Source organism: Suricata suricatta, chromosome 15, assembly GCF_006229205.1.
Source record: "Suricata suricatta isolate VVHF042 chromosome 15, meerkat_22Aug2017_6uvM2_HiC, whole genome shotgun sequence".
Classification (NCBI taxonomy): domain Eukaryota; kingdom Metazoa; phylum Chordata; class Mammalia; order Carnivora; family Herpestidae; genus Suricata; species Suricata suricatta.
The window spans coordinates 46925958-46946356 of record NC_043714.1 but is presented as its reverse complement, the minus strand read 5'-3'; the positions used below and the strand labels follow the sequence as shown (position 1 = coordinate 46946356).

Below are 20399 nucleotides of genomic sequence, written 5' to 3'. Positions count from 1 at the left end.
CCTGTCCAATAGCCTGTCGGTCAGGCCCGTAATGTCAGAATATGATTTAAGAAACAGCAAAATTAACAGGAATAGTCAATCTTAACCCACGATCAAGCTGCAATTTTGACAGTGCTGTCAGGAAACGGTTTCTTGATCTATAGTCTAAGTTTTGTACTGGGATAGAATTGAATTCCATTAGGTGTACAGTGAACGTCTAGAAAAGGTTTTGGAATAAATCACAGGCAGAAAATTATTAAACTTAACTATGGACATTTTAATTCTATTCTAAATTTTAAATTAAATTTTATTTTTTGAATATGTAAAACATTTACATGGTTCAAAAGTCAAAATTATAAATTAAAAAAAAGTATTCTCAGAGAAGCCCTGCTTCCTTACCTAGCAACTTCATCCCATATCCCTGTTGTTAATTATTTTTATTATTTTATTTCAAGCCTATCTTTATGGTGTTTGTCTTTACGAAAAAAGAATACATGCATATTCTTATTTCTCTGATCTTTTTTACCTGAAAGGTAAAATAGTAAACCTTGTGTTCTATATTTTGCTTTTTTTCCCTACTTGAAAATATGTCGTAAAGGTCAGCTCCTGGGAGGGATGGAGAGTTTCGCCATTCTTTCCTACAGGTGCGGAGTATGCCTCTGTGTTTGTTCAATGAGTCCCCAACCGGTGGACACTTGGGCTGTTGTCAGTCTTTAGCTTTCACCATGTGAAACCACAGTGGTGGCCTTGTGGATATGCTATTTAAAATTTTTTAACATTGATTTATTTTTGAGAGAGAGACACACACACACAGAGTGTGAGCAGGGGAGGGTCAGAGAGAGAGGGAGACACAGAATCGGAAGCAGGCTCCAGGCTCTGAGCTGTCAGCCCAGAGCCCAATGCAGGGCTCGAACCCACGAACCGTGAGATCATGACCTGAGCCGAAGTCAGCTGCTTAACCAACTGAGCCATCCGGGCGCCCCTGCTTATGCTATTTTATATGTGAATGGTATATTAGTTTTCTATCGCTGCCGTAACAGATCATCACACGCTTCCTGGTTTAAGACAACACGAATGTATCCTCTTACAGTTCTGGAGGTCAGAAGTCTAATACATGTGTCACTGTGCTACAACCAAGCTATCAGCCATGCTGCTTCTTTCCAGGTGGTTCTCGGGGGACAATCCCCTTCCTTGCTTTTTCTAGCTTCTAGAGACCGCCTGCACTCCTTGGTTCATACTTCCGTTGCTCCATCTCCAACGCTCCAGTGGTGGGTGGAGAGCACTGTGTCATTCTCTGTCTCCCGTCTCCTCTATTTCAAGCACCCTTGGATTACATTGAACCCACCCATTTAATCCAAGATAAAGTCCTTATTCCAAAGTTCTTCACTTAAGCACGTCTGCGAAGTCCTTTAACATAGCCACTGGTTATGGGGATGAGAACATGGACGTATGTGGGGCGCCCTTATTCCACCTGCCCTGGAAGACGACCTCTGAACAGAGTCCTAAAAGTGAGACTCCTGGGTCATAGGGTAAATGGGCATACGTACTTTTTGCATATTGGTGAATCCCTTTCCAAAGGGGTCGTAAATATGAGATATCTAAAACGTCAACCCAGATGTTTTAGCTGGGTCAGACTTAGCTGTAGTAACACTTGTGAAAATGCTCTAATGCACCACTGTCAGAAGCAGCAAAAGTCCAGAATAAATTGGCATAAGAGCTTTCCCACCCCTGGCGCATGGCTCCCACGTGAGATCAAGCAGGAACCCAAAGAGAGTAGGGAGTGGGCTGGACATCAACGATGCTAAACTGTTCGGGTGGTGATTGTACCCGGCAGCCCACGGGCAGAGCCCTGGGGAGTACAGAGTGGCCGCACTGACCTTGTACTCCTTTATTACCTAACGTAATTTCTGAGCACAAAAGAACAGTACACATCTATTCATGGTGATCATGCTTGGATAAGAAACAGTTCAGGCTTACAGACTTATAGTATGAATACTTCCTGTGTGTAAATAGCTTGGTCAGTCCGTTCTATCATCAGGGCCTTACCATCAGTGTGGTCCCTAGACTCTGGCATCAGCATCCCCTGAGAGCTCTTTAGAAAGTCAGAGCGTTGGACCCCATCCCAGACCCACTGAGTTAGAATGTGCACTCATGTGCAAGCCAAGGTGATTCATATGCATATTAAAGTTGGAGAATCACTGCACCAGGACGCACAAAAGAGATCCAATTATTACTTTTTTATTGTAGTAGCCTAACAATACAATGCTGTTAAGGTTGATATCATCGTTAAATTGCCAACTATCAACCCAGAAGAGAGCAACATGAGGGTCAACGATCATAATACAACCAACATTATTTGTTGAGTCCTTACTGTGTCCCTGGCACATATTTTGATGTCTTATATCGTTTCCTGTTTTGCTGTATATTTTGTCATTAATGCACTTTAATATATGTTATCTTTTTAAATTATCATAACAGTGCCTGCGCTGAGTTTTACCGGTATCAGTTTTGTGACTGATGAAATTGAGGCTTGGAAAAGTTTGGCAAATTAAGTTCAAGATCACTTACTAAGTAGGTGTTAAACCTGAAATTCAGGTCCAAGTCCATCTGACCTCAAAGCCCCAGTTTTTTCCAGTTTTCTCCACTCTGTTCAAGAAGAAATTGATTTACAGAGTTGGGAAATGCAGATGTCAAGTTTGTATTTAATTGGCTTTGGTGTTTGGCCTTCCATTTAAATTTTTACTGAAAACATTGTCATCAGTTTGCCATTTTTTATCATTACTGAAAGAGAAACGCGTAGTTGGAGTGATGGCACCAAGATGGTGACACCCCTGGCCCCACTCCCCTCACAAGCGCAGCTGACATCTGTTTGAAGGCAAGACACCACTGAGAGAATCCTGGAGCCCAGGGCTGGGGCTGATGCACCCCCTGCACCTCGGAGCCCGAGACAGACTCTGTCACAAGAGCAAGGAAAGTGGCTACACGTTGACCACATTGTCCCACCCCAGACTGGTGCAGTAGAGATAATGGGTAGAGGTCTCCCCTGGGCCTCTGGTCCCTCCAGGGGGAAAGGAGGATTTCAGGGGACTCTGCAGGGCTTCACCGTCCAGAATCTGACTGTGGTGAAGAAGGGAAGGGCTACAACAGCCAGCACACGGATCGTGACAGAGTTCAGACCTACGGTAATAGTCCCAAACAGCAACGTGGCTCATCTGTACACCCAGGTTGGGGCACGCTCTGACCAGGGGACTCTGTGGGGTGCAGATCTGCCTGAGTCGGATCCCTAAGCAAGGTTTGCTGACCCTACAGCCCGGTCTGCTCACGCCCAGGCGAGGAGCTGAGTCACAACTCCACCTGCTGTGGGACTGCCTTCCAACTCTGCCTGACAGGAAGGGCTTGGAGCAGCTTCTGGAAGCTGTGTGGCCCAGCAGCGCTCAAGCTGAGAGGTAAACAGGTAGACCTGAACCAGCACCACACACGGAGGCTCCCCACACTGTGCATAGACAGGGGATTAATTCAGAGCCAACCATGAGGGTAGCTCCTGGCCCCTTCCAACCAGAGAGCCTGTTTGGGAAATTGAAAATGGCCCTCAAGTGGCCTCAGCCCCTCCTGCCCAGGCAATGGGGCTGCGACAGAACCCCACCCCCTGTGGAGAGGGTTTTCTGGTCCCCTCTGGCAAGAAGGAATGGCGAAGAAAACACCTGGATGCTGGGTGGCCCAGCAGCTCTCAGACCAAGAGAAGAGCAGACAGAAGCAGTAGTTTGCCGAGCGAAGCCAACGAATGGCACTATTTGGCCAGGGGGGTGGGGTGCAGTATGGCTTGAGTTAAGGCAGCAAACAAAAAGCTTTACCGGTTTCAGGGCTACTTCTTCCCCTGTGCCTGGGCAAGGAATCTGATTTACAGCCTCTCTTGCCACGGAATACAGTCGTTAGCCTGTCTGACCAGGAAACAACCAGAGCACACAGGAAGCTGAACAGTGCCTTCAACAGCCTTACATACAGAGGCACTGGGACAGAGCACACCCCGTGGCTTCCCACATCTGCGGAGTAAAGCCAGTAGGCTCACCTGAGAATTCAGTGCACGCCCAGGCTTGATTTGGGCCATCAAACAATGAGCTGAAAAGGCTGCAGGTCCTGGCTTGCTGACCTGCCAGGGCAGGGAAGCTAAGACATAGCTCTACCGGCTACTGAGTGTAGTACCCTGACCATCTAGTAAGCCTGACCACAGGATTCAGGCAACCACAGAGCCCATCCTACAGCCTCATGTGGGTAGAGAACCAGGCCAGCAGTCTTATCCAACTGTCCTCAGCCAGCGGCACACCCCAGGCCCTGTTCCCAGAACTCAAACATTTGCCTCAGTCAAAAATAGACCATAGTAGCTGGCCCCCACCTGCCCAGACACATTACCAGCAGACATACTCAGAAACCCAAACTGAGTGAATTGTCCCATATTGGCAGTTGGGAAGAGGACCCCAATTAACTCTAATGTGCAGACTGCCAACGTAAGAAATCAAAAATCACAAAAAAATCAGGTAAATATGATACAATCAAAGGAAATGAATAAAGCTCCAACAGCTGACCTTAAAAAAAATGGAGACCTGTGAAATGTTAGACAAAGAATTCAGAATAATCCTCTGAAGGAAGTTTAATGAACTACAAGAAACAGACCAACAACTAAATGAAATTGGGGAACAGGGCATGAACAGAATGTTTGATAAAGGCAATAGCAACCATCAAAAAACAAACAAAACCCAGAAATCTTAGAGTTAATAAAATACAATAATTGAACTGAAGAATTCAATAGGGAGTTTTCAGAAGTAGAGTCAACCAGGCAGAGGAAAGAATCAAAGGCCGGAATGTTAAAACCTAAGAAATTACCCAGTGAGAAGACTAAAGAGCAAAAAAGAAGGAAGCCATGGAGAAAGTGTACAGGCATCATGGATCACAATGAAAAGAACAACAACATTCACATTATGGGAGTTCCTGGAGAATAGAAAGAGGTGCTAAGCGCCCTTCCCACCCTGGGAAAACGCTCATCATGACTTCCTCCACTTTGAGTTCAGGCTGTAGTGTAGGCTCCCTTTACTTTCCTTCATAAGCTATTGTCATCTTTCTGTGTTCCGTCTTCCTAAAATCTACCAGACTTCTGGCTGGCCACGGTCCCTCCTTTGTTCTCAGAGCTGCTGTGGGTTTTGGCCATCTCTTGTACAGCTTTGCCAGGGTTTTGATGTGAACCGGGAAGAAAGAGGGAAATGCACATTTGAATTTGAAGCCCGAGGTTTCCCTTTGTTCATACCTTGATGTTTTCCTTTAGCACCTGCGATAAAAAGCAAAAAGGTTACAAGAAAAAAGAATAAAAATTTCATGTGCAAGCCAATGAAATTGGAGTTGCTTTTGACAGTTTGCAAGGAATTGAAATTTCATGCTTATTTCTAGTCTTGGTTCATCTAAATTGAGGAACTAGAACTAGGTTAGTTCTCTTCCTTCATGTGAGAAGCCACTTTTGCAAAAATGAGGTAAGGGAACCAGAAGGCTGTACCTAGAATGATATCCTTTTTTCTTTTAGAAGCAGAATCTGCCGCCCTTGCTCCACACCCCACGTGTAAAGTCGAACCAACCAGCTGGATTTGTGTCACTTATAGAAGTTCCCATCTGCCCGGCCCCAGACCACTTTCACTCACTGCAGTCTTTGTCCAAATAGTATATGTGTTGATATGTGCCATTGGCTTCAGTGACACTTTTAAATAAAAAGTGTTTGGTTTGAGTAGCTTTGGTTATACATGTTCCTTTTCTCCACATATTGGCATCTGGAATTGTTAATGGCTTTTCAAAAAAATATATTGTTTACCTCCCCCTCCCTTTCTAATAGAGCATGGATTTACTGTTTCTCTGGTGTTTTATTTGGAGTGGTGTTGACTTCTTTCAGAACTTACTTGATGTTCTCCTTATATATATCTCTGTTATAATTTGTTTCCCAACTATGACTGAAATTTTTAATCCTTTATTTTTTAGTTTCCAGTTTAACTTGTCTTAATAGTGTTTAACTCCTCTTTGTATCCATATTCCTGACTATAGGACATAGGACTCTCATCTGCACTTATTAACAATGTTTTCTTTATACCTTTCACACAAGGAAAACCAAATTATTGGATACCAGCTATATGCTAAGTATGGTGTCCTAGGCATTGGATTTGCCAAGATGATTAAATTAATTTGGATCCTCAAGTAACTTGTGGTGAACTGGGATGCACTGTGGTTGGGTTTTCTCATTTGTTTGATGTGGTTTGGTTTTGGTTTTCCTTATTGTAGAAAGCTTTACTTTCCAAGTTTATCACTGTAAAATATAAGCTTCTATTACAGAGAGGTTTTAAATGTCTTCTTTTCCACTTTATTAAACTCTGTCTTTATTTAAACTCTGGGTTATTTACCTCTCCACCCCCCACCCAGCCATGTTCCTCTTGTGTTTTAAAAAATGGGGAGAACGGTCCACACAGAGGCCATTCTCTGTGTGTGTGTGTTTGCATTGATCATTGTTTGTTAGAGCTGAACAAGAGTAAATCAAATCTTGTTATCACAAGCATGATTAACTGATGCCTAGTAACCAGTGCTGTTCCTAAGGAAGGATTAACATGCAGCTGAATCAAGGTGATCTGAATCTCGGACTTTCTTTTTTTGTATGTGAATATCTGAACACTTCCTTGTCCTTTAAATTTAGAGCAAGGTGATCTACCTTATGGCCAACTGCAAAGCGATTGAAGGCTGGCCATTGAAAAACATTTTTAAGAAACAATTGTGTAACCTTATGGAAATTAACGTTTGTGGAGTGTGTTTGCTGCCATAACAAAGGACCACAGACTGGGCAGTTCAAGTTATAGAAATGAATTTTTTGATAGTATCAGAGATTAGAAGACCAAAGTGTTGACAGGGTTGGTTCTGCAGGCAGTGAAGGATGTATACTGCAGACCTCTGTCCTTAGTCTGTAGATGACTGTCTTCTATCTGTGCCTTCACACTGTCTTCCCTCCGTATGTGTCCCTCCGTATGTATGTGTCCAAATTTCCTATTCTTAGAAGACCACTCTCATGTTGGATTAGGGCTTACCCTAATGACCTACTTTTAACTTAATTACCTTTATAAAGGACCCTCCCAGTACAATCACATTCTGAGATACTGGAAGTTAGGTCTTTACCAATTGAATTTTGGCAAAGGGCACACTTCAGCCCATAACATGAAGTGAACCCAGAGTCCCAACAAGATGCTAGGCACTTTCATATATACTAATTTATTTGATCCTCACAAAATTGCCACACTAGAGAGACATTGTGACCCCACTTCATAGATGAGAAAAACTGAGTCTAAGAACAATCACTCATCTTGCACAAGGTCCCCATCTAAAAAGTAGCGAAATCAGGATTTGAACTCGAATCTGTGTGATCTCCTTTATTATGTTGGTGCTACATGTTTTCCTTCTCAGTCATTTCCTTTCTTTATAAATGTAATATTTTGAACCAAAACAGAGCCCAGAGAGGTTCTACTCTATCCTTCTTGCTAGGAAAAAACAGTTTTCTAGAGGTGCTTGGATTTCTGTTGGTAGCCGATGCTTCTACTCCTGGGCACGTGTGCTGGCTTCTCTGCATTTTTCAACCTTTTATAACAGATCTTGGGACTTGACTAAGTGCTATTCACAACTCTAGACAAGGTGCCAACATCTTCTCTGTCACTTTCATCTGATAAATGGCTTGTCTGGTCAGCGGGGAGTCTAGATTGGTTTGACATGTTTCATTATTTGTAAATCTTTAGAATCTCTTAGAAGGCAGAAGTCCTTAAAGTAGGAGATAGCATCATAAGAGCAGAGTCTTTTTTGGTTTGGGGCCAAACAGTGGAGAAAGAAGGAGAGAACCTGTATGGGTAGACAGGGAATGATAACAATGTGAGCCTTGCTGAGACAGTGGGAGGAGATTAATGATGAAGATGCTCTGTCTCCAGAGAGCTATTGAAACCATCTGGCCTCATGGATGGACCTCAAGGGTGTCATGCTAAGCGAAATAAATCAGGCAGAGACCGACAGATACCATATGTTTTCACTCAGGTCTAATAGGAGAAACTTAACAGAGGACCATGGGGAGGGGATGGGGGGCGGGGGAAAGAGTTGCGGAGAGGGAGGGAGGCAAATCATGAGAGACTCTTGAATACTGAAAATGAACTGAGGGCTGAAGGGGGAGGGGGAAAGAGGAAGAGGGTGATGGTCATGGAGGGCACTTGTGGGGAAGAGCACTGGGTGTTATATGGAAACTAACTTGACAATAAACTATAAAAAAAAAAAGAAAGAAAGAAACCATCTGGCCTCAAATGTAATCAGGAGAGTACCAGACTAGGACAGATATAGCACTTTTCATTACCAGCCTGTTAAGCGTAGTAAATGAAACCAGTAAATGAAATTGGAAAATCATCCACAAATAGCAATGTGGTTGACTTAAACATTTAAAAACACATGCTCTTTACCGAGAAATGAAGAACAACATTTTTCCTAGTAACGTAATGTGTATGTATGATATTATATCAAAATAGGATTCTAAGTCTAGTTTACCACTTACTACCTGTGTGACTTGGGCAATTAGTCTCATTGAGCATCAGGTTCTTTATCTGTCAAACCAAGTTGAAGATTCCTGTGAAAGCCAAATGACGTACATGAATTTCAAACTGTATTTGCAGTGCTATACAGATGTTAGATATTATTATTATTTGATTTTTGGCCCAAAGCTAATAAGACCCACAATGATGCTAAATTATTCAATTTGATTCTCCAATTTATGGATTATCCGGTCCCCTCATTTTCCTTCCCTTTCTTACTTCTTGCATACTATCTTTTTTTTTTAATGCCTTAAAACCATTGTGAAGTTGGAGGTAGAGTAGTTAGGAATTTTTACCTTTTGTTCAAATTTTTTAATATATTTGCAGTTGCTTAATAGGGAGACGGTTGAAAGTTGCCTAGTTAACGAAGAATTTGTTGTGTGTGTCAAAACAGTGGCCTGTCACATTTTAAAGCTTCTAAAGCCTTCCAAGGAGATTTCATGTCATCTAGTTTCAAAACAGTCCTGGCAACTCCTGGTTGATGCTGACGCTTTTAATTTTTCCTGAGAGCTAATAAATTTGTAGAACTTTGAAACTGTATTCCCATCTCACCTTGGTGGGCCAGATGATTGAATCGAGCATGTGATAAGAATCTTTCCTATATGATGAAGCATCATGGAAAATCCTGAGTTGGCAGTTTGTAAAATGATTGCAGATCCAGTCTCTGAGTTTTTCAGGGTCTGAGCATCTGTGTGTTATCTTGGGATAGGAAGGTCACTACAGGCCTGGAGTTTAGATTTGGGTCCATCCTTCTATCCCTCCAGCAAATAGTATATTACCTCTTCGTTTACATTAGAAAGGATTGCTTGTTCTACACACCAGAACGAGGTACCAGTGGTATTTTTTTCTTTTCTGGGAGTAGGGCAGTAAGAAAGAGGACGGGGATTCAGCCTGTGTGTGTGCTGTGTGTGTTTTGTATGTGTGTGTGTGTGTGATGAAACTGAACGATCTTTTTTTTTTATGTTCTTTCTTTATTTTTGAGAGACAGAAAGAGACAGCACGAGCAGGGGATCAGAGAGAGAGGGAGATACAGAATCTGAAGCAGGCTCCAGGCTCTGAGCTAGCTGTCAGCACAGAGCCCGATGTCGAGCTCAAACCCACGAACCGTGAGATCATGACCTGAGTCGAAGCCAGACAGACGCTTAACCGACTGAGCCACCCAGGCGCCCCGAAACTGAACGATCTTAACCACGACTATGTCTTGGGGCATAACTCTTATTGACCATCTTTGTTACTTAAGAAACAAGGTTTGTTAGGCTTCAGTAAGCCTTGTTTCATGGTTTGCGAGAGGAACGTGGGAAGAAATGATTTGGGAAGTAATAGGATGCTGCATTCCAGTTGAACCTGACGCAGGCAGCTGGTGACCATCCACTGTCAGTCCTCTCTGAGGAAATGAGTTAATTTCAGTTCTATATCAGGATTTTAACTGCCATCTGGTGACTGACTAGCCAGTTTGGTGCATCTCTTCACCTCTCTGACTGCTTGAAATGATCAGCTTGATGCGGTGTATCTATTATTCCAACAAATGCTAATCAGAGATAGGACTCTGATTTTAAATTCAGATTTACTACGCACTATTAGCTTTTCTAACACTGTGTGCTCTTGATGGCCTCATTTACATGATTTTTAAAATATGCATTGCTGGCTACAATTATATTATCTGAGTGTTCTTTCTATTTAACATAAGTTTTTGGAGGCAGTTTTTTTTCCTCGAGGGCGTGAAGAGACTCTCAATCTATTTGCAGCAGAGGTATACTGTGGTTGAACTCCATATGACCATGTGATAAGTGTCATCAGGGATATAGCATAGAAGTTAGGCCCGTAAAAAATGCCCGGATTCAGATTCTGTCTCCTCCTCTCCGTTGATACTATGTGGAGTACAGGTAATACAACTGTACAGAAGTCATTTCACTTTTGTTATAGTAACAGAAGCTATTTTTAAAATGAGCTTTTTCCTCATCTTTTAATGGAGATAATACTAGCACTTCTCTAGTGGGATTTTGAGATCGTTTCATCAGGACGGCACACATATCAGGCAGCATTTGCTAGATCATGCTGCAGTAACAGATATATCAGAAACATCAGTGGTTTATAACTGCAGAGATTTATTTCTCATCCATTCGCATGTCCATCGTCGGTTGGCTCTACATCTGTTCCATATTCTCTTCATCCTGAGGCACAACTGAAGAAGCAGCGTCTGATAGTCTAAGGTCAGAAAGAAAACTCACTGTGACTTTAACAGTTTGTTCTTGGAAGCAGCCCATGTTACTCCATTCATGTTTAATTGGCCAAAGTAAGCCATGTGGTCAAGCCTGTATCAGTGAGGGGATAATCGTCTACCACAACATGCGATGGACATTGACTGGAACATAGTAAATGCTCAATAAGCAGTAGCTTTAACTTTTTTTAACCAGTTATTTATTTTTGAGAGAGAGAGCGAGAGAGAGAGAGCATGTGTGAGCATGAATGGGAGAGGGGCAGAGAGAGAGAGAGGGAGACCAAAGATCCAAATCAGGCTCTGTGCTGATAGCAGAGAGCCCAATATGGGGCTTGAACTCACAAACTGTGAGATCATGACCTGACCTGAAGTCAGATGCTTAGCCGACTGAACCACCCGGGTGCCCCAGCAGTAGTTTTAATTTTTAAATCCTGTTCACAAGAGGTAAAGGATGGTTTGGGATTCCTATCATCCCTTGCTAGCTCAGAGAAGACTAATATTTATGTGTTTGTCTGATGGTTCTCTTGAGAGCAAACTAAAGTACTGAATGCGTCCTTTGAAATTTCCAGGGAAAGTGGTCTATGGAGAACCCATAGCGGCAAGTCTCGGCACAGATGGCACTCACTACTGGCATAAAGACTGGCACCATGCAGCCCACCATGTTATGGGCCCACCCCTGCGACCAGACCCCTCAACGCCTGACTTCCTCATGAATCTGTTGGCTAAGTAATCATTTAGCAGATGGTTGTCAAGTGTTTTGCCAAAATAAGGAGTTATATGAGCGTCGCATTTGAATGTAGGACACCTTGTCCACCATCTGACCTTCCATTGACCTCCAGCGTCCTATTCTACTTTATGTGATAGGAGCTGGGGACTCCTTTACCTGAGACCAAAGAGCAGTGGCTTAATTATGACACGGTGTCAAAATCTCTCCTGGGCACAGAGAAGTCAGACCATTTTTACTGAAGCTTTACTGTCTTCTGATTGTTTCCTTGTCTTTTCTATCACTTACAGCCTAGAACCAAGTCTTTTCATTATGCATTGTTTTTATTATTCACATATTCTTGAATATTTTTCTGTGCTGCTGTGACCTAAGGCCAGACATGCCCATATAGGTACATCTCTGAGATTATTCACAAGTCAAAGCAGGATATCTGTTGCTGGCGACATGACATTCTCAGCCAATTGTCACATCTCTGCCCATCACAACATTGCCATTTGGGCAGGAGCTGCCTCTGTCCATGTGGGCACTGAGGTTCATCTTTGTGTCTCAGAAGGAATTTTCACTTACATTATTGCCAGTGATCCTAAAATAATGGTCATCTAGGACATATCCTCATTAATTTCTAGGTAAGAAACTGAGCATTGGACAAACTCATAATCACAGAACCCACAAAGGAGCCTAGAACCAGTTTTTCTGACCTGAACATGATCATACATCAAGCCTCTTGTAAGAGTATGATTTTCTAAGAGCACTTCCTAAAATAAAGATAAGTATGGATGAAACACATACTTGAAAAAGCTACTCATACTCTGTTGCGGTTTCCTGACTTTCAGTTGAGAAGGACATCAGGAGAACAGGCAAGTTCTGGTAGCTTCCTCCTGATGAATTTTAGGTTATTTATCACACACTCTTGTGGTTCTTCTTTTCCAGTGGTGATCTAACCACAACAGGAACTGACCACTGCACTTTCAACACCTGCCAGAAAGCTCTTGGGAAGGATGATTTCACGAAGATTCCCAATGGGGTGAATGGTGTTGAGGACCGGATGTCCGTAATATGGGAAAAAGGCGTGGTGAGTTTCACAGGACCCCGCTTGTTTTGCTGAACTGTGTAGCCAGGATCTGGCTCATTTCAGGATCAGAGTATCACAAACTGCCAGAGGGAAGCTTTTTGATTGTTTTTGTTACAATGGAGACTGGGAATGCAGCACCATGACCACCACCACTGCATTCACCCAAGACAATAATAAGAAATAATTTTCTTCTCACATAATTTAGTTTAGAAGATACATTGCATCATTATGCAGACATTAGGAGGTAAAGTTACACTGGGTACCAAGGACCACCCTCTAAGTCTGTGAAATGTTATAGCTCTTCTACTTGAGTTCTCGTGTTTTTGAATCTTAGTTCCTCATGTGTCATTGGTGTAAACACTTGGAATGACTGAAAATACATGAAGGATTTTTATTATGTTCATATCTCCTTTTCATGAAATTTTTGTAGATGTCTCTTTTGGAGGAACTTTGAATATCATATTTTTGAAACTTCTGTGTAAAGTCACATAAATAATAATCCAATGTCTGGAACATGAGATCATTTTAAATGCCCCTAATTTAAAATATTCTCCCTGAGCATAGAGAAGGATCAAGTGGCTAATTGTTCATCTGTCAACCTGTCCAGCCACTTGACATGTGTGGTTGTAAAGACCAGCGGGAGAGACATGCCTGGTTACACATGAGGCCACCACTGTCATGCCATGCTCACCCATCTCTCAGAAGCCCTCCCTTAGGTGACATATTCCCCATAGCTCACACCTCAGAGTCCCCTCCACATACCGTTCACCCCTAACTCTAATTACTTACCAGTTCTTATCCATTTTATTTCTGACACGTCTCCTTATTTTTATCTTCATGCTTACCACTCTAGTTTGAGGCCCGTCTCTTGGTTGGACCATTGCAGTAGCCTCACAGCTGGTGCCCGTGCTGCCAGGCTCTCACTTGGGACAGCTGACGCTGTAGTTTAGTACCAGAGCTGCCGTCCAAAGCCAAAGGACTAGTCATGCTTCCTTCTCTAAAATCTCTAAAATCCTTCAATACTCTCCATTATTTATAGGATGATATTTGAACAATTAACTTACATGTAAAGATCTTCAAAATATCTTGACAGTCTTATCTTCTGCTAATCATCCTTTCAACTCTCTTTACCTCTCCCCAAACTCTAGTCAACCCAGATGACTTTTCTGCTCTTTCTCTTGGCATAGATCTTCTTGCTTAAAGTTCAACCTTTTTCTCTGAACTTGTGCTATCACGATGAGTATGTTCATCACAGCAAACTTTCACAGTACATCACGTGCATAAATGACTTTAAAGCGATAGAATATTTCTTAATAGCATACAGAAAACTTATTTTATGAAACATTAAGGGAGTTGCTCATGGGAATATCACTCTCAGAATGTGGTTCTTCATCCTTTTGTGAGACATTGGCATGTTGATAATTAAATAACCCTTAAGAATGCTTCTAACCATATCAAGGTACACAGGGGTAAATTTTCAACATTAAAGAAAACAAATAATATCATTTTAGAGAGACCACATTTATCCAAAGTTTGTCCATATGAAAATCTCTTGTAATAGACTGTCCATGATTAGTGGTTCATGTCATTTCAATAGCACAAAATTTAATCTCTCGAGTTGATTTTTTTCCTCTTTCTGAAGTGTTGTCATCTGATTTAAAGGTCTGTCTTATTCTAACTCTATAATATTCTACCTTTTGTCTATATGATCATCTCATACATCTTAGGTCTGCAATAAATAAGTCAGATCAAAATTGTAGTGGGTAGTGATAGTAAACTCTAAACAAAAAGTGAAAATACTATTGCCAACATTTAGCTGTTGTCTGTGTGACTCTGGGAGGGATGGGGAAAATTAGCATGGGGGGTTAAGCTGATAGGTTTTTGAAAAGTTATCTTCAGGCTTCTGTGTGTCACCACTTTGTCCCCATCATTATCATTGTGATAATTTAAGACTTACCAGCATCCACAGATGTGTTTGGCTCCCCAATATAAGAAATTAAGTGCAGCTCTGTTTGGTTTTAAGAGACACAAGTCTTGCACTTTAATTGATAGAAGATTTTTAAGCATATGGTCATTAAAGCAAATGCATTTTCTTTCTTGAATCGTTTTACAGCATAGTGGTAAAATGGATGAAAATCGATTTGTAGCAGTTACCAGCACAAATGCAGCTAAAGTCTTTAATCTCTATCCAAGGAAAGGAAGAATTGCCATGGGATCAGACGCAGACATTGTGATTTGGGACCCAAAAGCCACAAGGTAGGACTAAGTTCTTGTATTCTTACCCCAGGGAGAAGAAGCACGAACTCGCAAAGAAATTATTTATTGGCCTTAATCAGACACTTCTTATTTGGTGACTTATTTAGCCTATATTTTGAGCCTGTGCACAAGATGAAGTTTTAATGCACAAATATTCCTTTGTTTTCCTTAACACAGAGGACAAAAAAGTTGTGTTGCTTACCATTCCCTGGAAATGAATTTGTTTATAAAATCACTGTGAATTTACCACTTCAATGATAAGCTTGGCAGACACCTGAGTTCACACGGAGGAAAGGTACAGCACAATGAAAAAAATAGAAAGCTTAGTTTGGAAAGGGCTGAATTGAAAACTCAAATTATAGCTTTTTAAAGCTTTCAGATAGAAAAGTTCCAGCACAAAGGATGTCACTTTTAGTTAGCCAGATTTTCCAGTTGATTTCGTCTTGAGCTTGTCATCCCCAGTAGACTCCAGCTTTTTGTTTCCAACTTCCATAATTCTATGTTAATATTGCAGACTTGGCAAATTCCACCAACTCAAGAAAGCATTCAATAGCGCCAAAGCTCTGGTAATTTCTCCTTGTAAGACATCAGCACAGACAACACCTGCATCCCAATTTGTGTTCTCTATAGCCTTTGCATTTGTGATGGAGAAGATCCTGTCAACTTTAATATTGCACATGCGTGCATGCATATGTGTGCAAATAGGGATACATACACCTTCTACCCCCATCGAGTGGCGTTTATTCAAAGTCTACCAGGTTTATATGTTGTACTAAGCAAAAGTCTATAGTTTCTTGGAGATGCTATTGTCACAAAGACCCAGCTTCAACTGAAGTGCTGCTGGGCCAATCTCTGGGGAAAAGAGGACTGAGAAGCATGAGAGCTACCGTTGCTAAGAGCTTAAACAATAAGCACCAGATATTCCTGTAGAAAAGACTTGTCTTTTTTAGTTTAACACTTTCTGGGCATTCATGGTCTCGACTCAAGCCCCAGTCCACACCACTGGCCATCCGTATCATTGCCAGCAGCCTTTCCTCCATGGGTACCATCTTGTGGCTGGCCGATAGGCGTGCAGTGCAGTACGTGGGGACAGGAACATCTCACTTACAACAATGTCCTGAGATCCCAACAAGGAACAACTCGGGGTCTTTGTTGTTATGATATTCACAAGGATCTGTTGCTTCTTTAAGGACTAAATGTCTGGTTGTCAAATCATCTAGACCCCTCTCTCTGCAGAAGAAATGAAGGGAAATAAACTCAAATTTGGAACGGCTTCTCTACTAGACTAGAAAAAATGTCCTTGGGGAGACAAAGGAAAAACACTGCTTGGATTTGGATTGGTTTGTGGATGAGTGGAGCGTGCTGTGTTTAAAGCATTCCAGGTACCTTAAATATCGCTCTACTCACGCTGTTGTACGCCCAGCAGGGGCCCGCTTTCTGCTGCGATTCAAACAATTTAGGCTGCCCCCAAGTACTGGGACAGATAGATCTTTTGAAATGATTTGTGGCTTAAGGAGATGATGAGACTTAATCAGAAAACCTCGAAAAACTCAAAAGGACGAAAACTATCATGCAGAAGAAATATTTGTGAAAAATGGTGTTTTTGAAGCATTGCATCTGGGCAGGTCGTAATCATGATAATCATTGGCAACCATGTGTATTTGCACAGTTCTCAATGGTTTAAAAAAAATACTTTTGTATCTAAAACATGACTTCAAGGTAAGACAAATAGGAACCCCCTGATGGGAAGACCATACCACAAGAGTGTCCGAGACAGGTTTGATATAGGACCCTTGATCCGGTGTCTTTGACTCTGCAGACTTTAATGGGGGTTTTCATGAGACTCGGCACCGTGCTGTCTCTTAATACCAAAGCAGAGAGAACTTTATGCCATACTTAGGTGCATGTTCCGTTGTTCCTTCCAATCAAGTGGTCCAGTCACAAAGAGATTTTCTGGATTTGATTCTACTCTGTATTATTCATTTTCAAAAGTGAGGGAGCAATGAAAAGCCTCAACTGAGTGATCCAGGGTCTAATAGTGTCAAGAACCATGGGAGATAACCTGGCTGTCTCTGGCACGATCCACCTTAAGCATATCCTTGGCTGTTTCAACTTGCAAGGGTGACATGAGCTCAGGGGTGAAGCATTGTCTTCCATAGACAACTGGACAAAGAGAAATGATCTGAACCTACGGGTGTGAATAATTCACTTACTTTATTTCCACATATATTGTTGCTCAGTGGATATTTATAGGCTGAGATTATGTCTCTTTGAGTCATGTTTTCAGATGATAGAAATTTAGAGCACTTTTGCACAAGTTTGAGTTGCTGATTTCTGTAACATTGTTCTGTCCTTCCTTTCCTCTTCTGTTGTTGCAGAATAGCACATAATGATCCAGATGTTTACTTCTTATTTTTTCAGATCTATATATTACCTGCTTGATGTGCTTCCTTTCTAGTCTAAGGTCAAACTAAAAAGTTTCTATGCTCTCTTTCTCTTATCAATTCTTTAATTTTCTTATTTGATACTGGTCCTTCACTTTCTAGCAGTCATGATAGCAAGAAATTAAATATTTACATTTTCATATATGCATCTTTTGAAATAACGATACGTATTGGCATTTAATTATTGGCTCCGTGTCTTCTTCACCTACGTCTGCTTACCGCACATGCCTGGGCACGGAGTGAAACGTAGAACGTAAAAACAGCACAGCTGAGCATGCTCTGGTCACAGCTCCGTCAGTGTTAGTTAGGGCCTCCGAGTGGCCTCTCTCTCATTTGTAAAATGGGATTATTAATAATTGTTATGTCTACCTCATAATGTTTTTGTTAGAATCCCATGAGATAATTTACGTGAAAATGTGTCGTAAATGAAGAAAGCGCTCCACAGAGACAAGAAATGTGTTGTTTTGGTTACTTCCTGTTTATCTGGTTGAGCTGGTGTCAGTTCTTGCTGTCGGTCTTCATTTTCAGGCGGTCTCCATTGTTTCCTGACCAGGGAGGTTGGTGAACCATAGGGTTCTATTTCTTTGAATCTCAGATTCTTTTTAAAAACTGGAGACCTTTTTGTTTTTCTCTTGTGTCTTACTGTCCTTTTAAAAAATGGAGAAATACTATCTTTACTTGGCAGGATATACTGAAATGAGCCAGCCCCCTTTGGATTTCTTTGACGTTTGCATCTTGCTTCCCCAACCCTTTAATTCGAGAATTTTCTGTAAGCCTCCCCCCAAATTTTTTGCACTATCATTATTCATCCTTTTCAATGTGAAAATTGCAGAATGTGGGAACCAGGAGAGAACGGGCATTTGGAGAGGGCGCCTCATAGAATAACGGATCTGAGAGAATATTTGAACAAAGAGAAAGTGTGTTTATTGTGCTTCATATCTAAATAGAGAGTTTTGTGGGAACTGTATGCGGATTCCTTATCTAGGTCGATCATAGCTCCGGCGCTCTCTATTCCTGGCCTGGTTGTTATGGGGAAGCTGCTCATCTGGACTGGCTGTTCCTGACCAAAATTTATGCCGATGACCTCACCAAGGACCTTTCTGGCGCACAACGGTATTTTTAGCCCTCCCTAATTGCCCGTTCGGCCCCCGTAGCCTCCCTGTGTCCTTGGCTGCTGCCCTGCCCCGGTCCAAGTCTGCCTCTTCCCACCTTGCGGGCTGAGCTCTACTGATCCTCGCACACCCACTGACAGTCCCCGGCCACAGTCCTGACTCACTGTCCTGTCTTTCTCCCTCATTAACATTCTTGAAGTATAGAATTCAGTTTTTAAGATGAGTGTTTTATTTCAGAATCGTTTTAGATTTACATAAAAATTGCAAAGATAGCAGAGAGAGTTCCCACCCACCCCACACACAGAGTTTCTTTGATTATTACCTTCCATCCTTCTGGTATATTTGTTATAATTAATAAACCAACATTCATATTTTACTATTAATTAGAGCCCATATTTTGCGATTTCCTTCATTTTTACTTAATTTCCTTTTTCCTATTCCGGATCCCACCCAGGAGACCGCATTGCATTCAGTCATCATATTTCCTTAGGCTCCAGTGGTCTGTGAGTTTCTCTGACTTGTTTTTGATGACCTTGAAAGTTTTGAGGAGAACTGGTTAGGCATTTTGTAGAATGTCTCCTTATTATGGTTTTCCTGGTGTTTTTTCAGTATTAGCCTTGGGTTATGGGTCTAGAGTGCCATTTTCATCCCCTCCTTTGAAGGATGTATGGTGTCGACATGACTTACACTGCTGATGTTGACTTGATCAGCTGGCTGTAAAGTTTATTCAGTGTCTCCACTCCCGTATTGTACTTTTTGGAAGGAAGTCACTGTGTGCAGCCCTCACATAGGGAGTGGGGAATTATGCTCTAGTTTTATGGGTTTTTTAAAAGTTTATTTTGAGAGAGAGGGGGCACGAGTGGGGTAGGGGCAGAGAGAGAGGGAGAGGGAACCGTCCAAACAGACTTTGAGCTGTCAGCACAGAGCCCTACTTGGAGCTCAGTTCCACAAACTGAGATCATGACCTACGCTGAAATCAAGAGTTGTATTCTTAACCGACTGAGCCACCCAGGAGCCCCTCTGGTTTTAGGTTTTAATTGATTCTCTATCTTCAGGGCCTGGCCCAGTTCAGCACAGAGTAGAAGCACAATAAATGTTGAACAGGCGAGCAAGATAGGTCCATCCTTCCACACTGCATGCAAGATTCATGTAATTAAGAAATGGCTGCAAGTGCATTTTAGATTTAAAGTTCCTAAGAGCGTAGATCTTAAATGTTCTCAGCACAAAAAAGAAATGGTAATTATGTTACATGATGGTGGTGTTTGCTTATACTTGGTGGTAACCATTTTGCACTGTGTATCAAATCACCTTAAATTTATACTATATGTCAATTATATATATTTTAAATGTTTATTTATATATTTTGAAAGAGAGAGAGAGAATGCGAGCAGGGGAGGGGCAGAGAGAGAATCCCAAGCAGGTTCTGTGCTGTCAGAGCAGAGCCCAACGTGGGGCTCGACTCACAAACCATGAGATCATGACCGGAGCCAAAACCAAGGGTTGATGCTTAACCCCATGTCCATTATATCTTAATATGACTGGTGAAAAATAAAGAAATGGCCTGAGGGAAAATTGGAAAGATTTTATTCAGCAATTACAGTGAGAGGAAAAATAAGAAGGACAGTATTTCCTCACCTTATGCTTTTAACTTATTGCTAGTTACCAATAAATGGCTGTTGAACAAATGAAGATGAATATGAGTGGAAAGAATCTCCCAAGGAGAGGGGAAGGGTTGCTTCACTGGTTATTTTCTCTTTGTCTTCTTCAGTTTTGAGGTTGGGAGCAGTCAGCCCTTACAGAGAAGAAAACGAAGCGAATGCGGTTGGCTTCCTTCTTTCACGGGGCCACTCAGCACGGGAGCCAGACACCAGGGTCCAGATGTGTCAGAGCCTGGCCCTGCCTTTAGGAAGCTGGCAGTTCAGGGAGAGGGGATAAGATACAAAGTCAAATACTCTCAGTCTTAG

At 41.9% G+C, this 20399-nt stretch overlaps 1 protein-coding gene across 1 annotated transcript in view; it reads left to right on the top strand.

Moving 5' to 3' along the window:
- The window catches only part of DPYS (dihydropyrimidinase), a 97882-nt gene that overhangs the window by 18272 nt on the left and 59211 nt on the right, over positions 1 to 20399 (top strand). The window contains exons 7-9 of the mRNA XM_029923314.1: positions 11397 to 11553; positions 12482 to 12623; positions 14737 to 14879. Of these exons, the coding sequence (XP_029779174.1) occupies positions 11397 to 11553; positions 12482 to 12623; positions 14737 to 14879 (442 nt within the window). The remainder of the gene's footprint in view (positions 1 to 11396; positions 11554 to 12481; positions 12624 to 14736; positions 14880 to 20399) is intronic.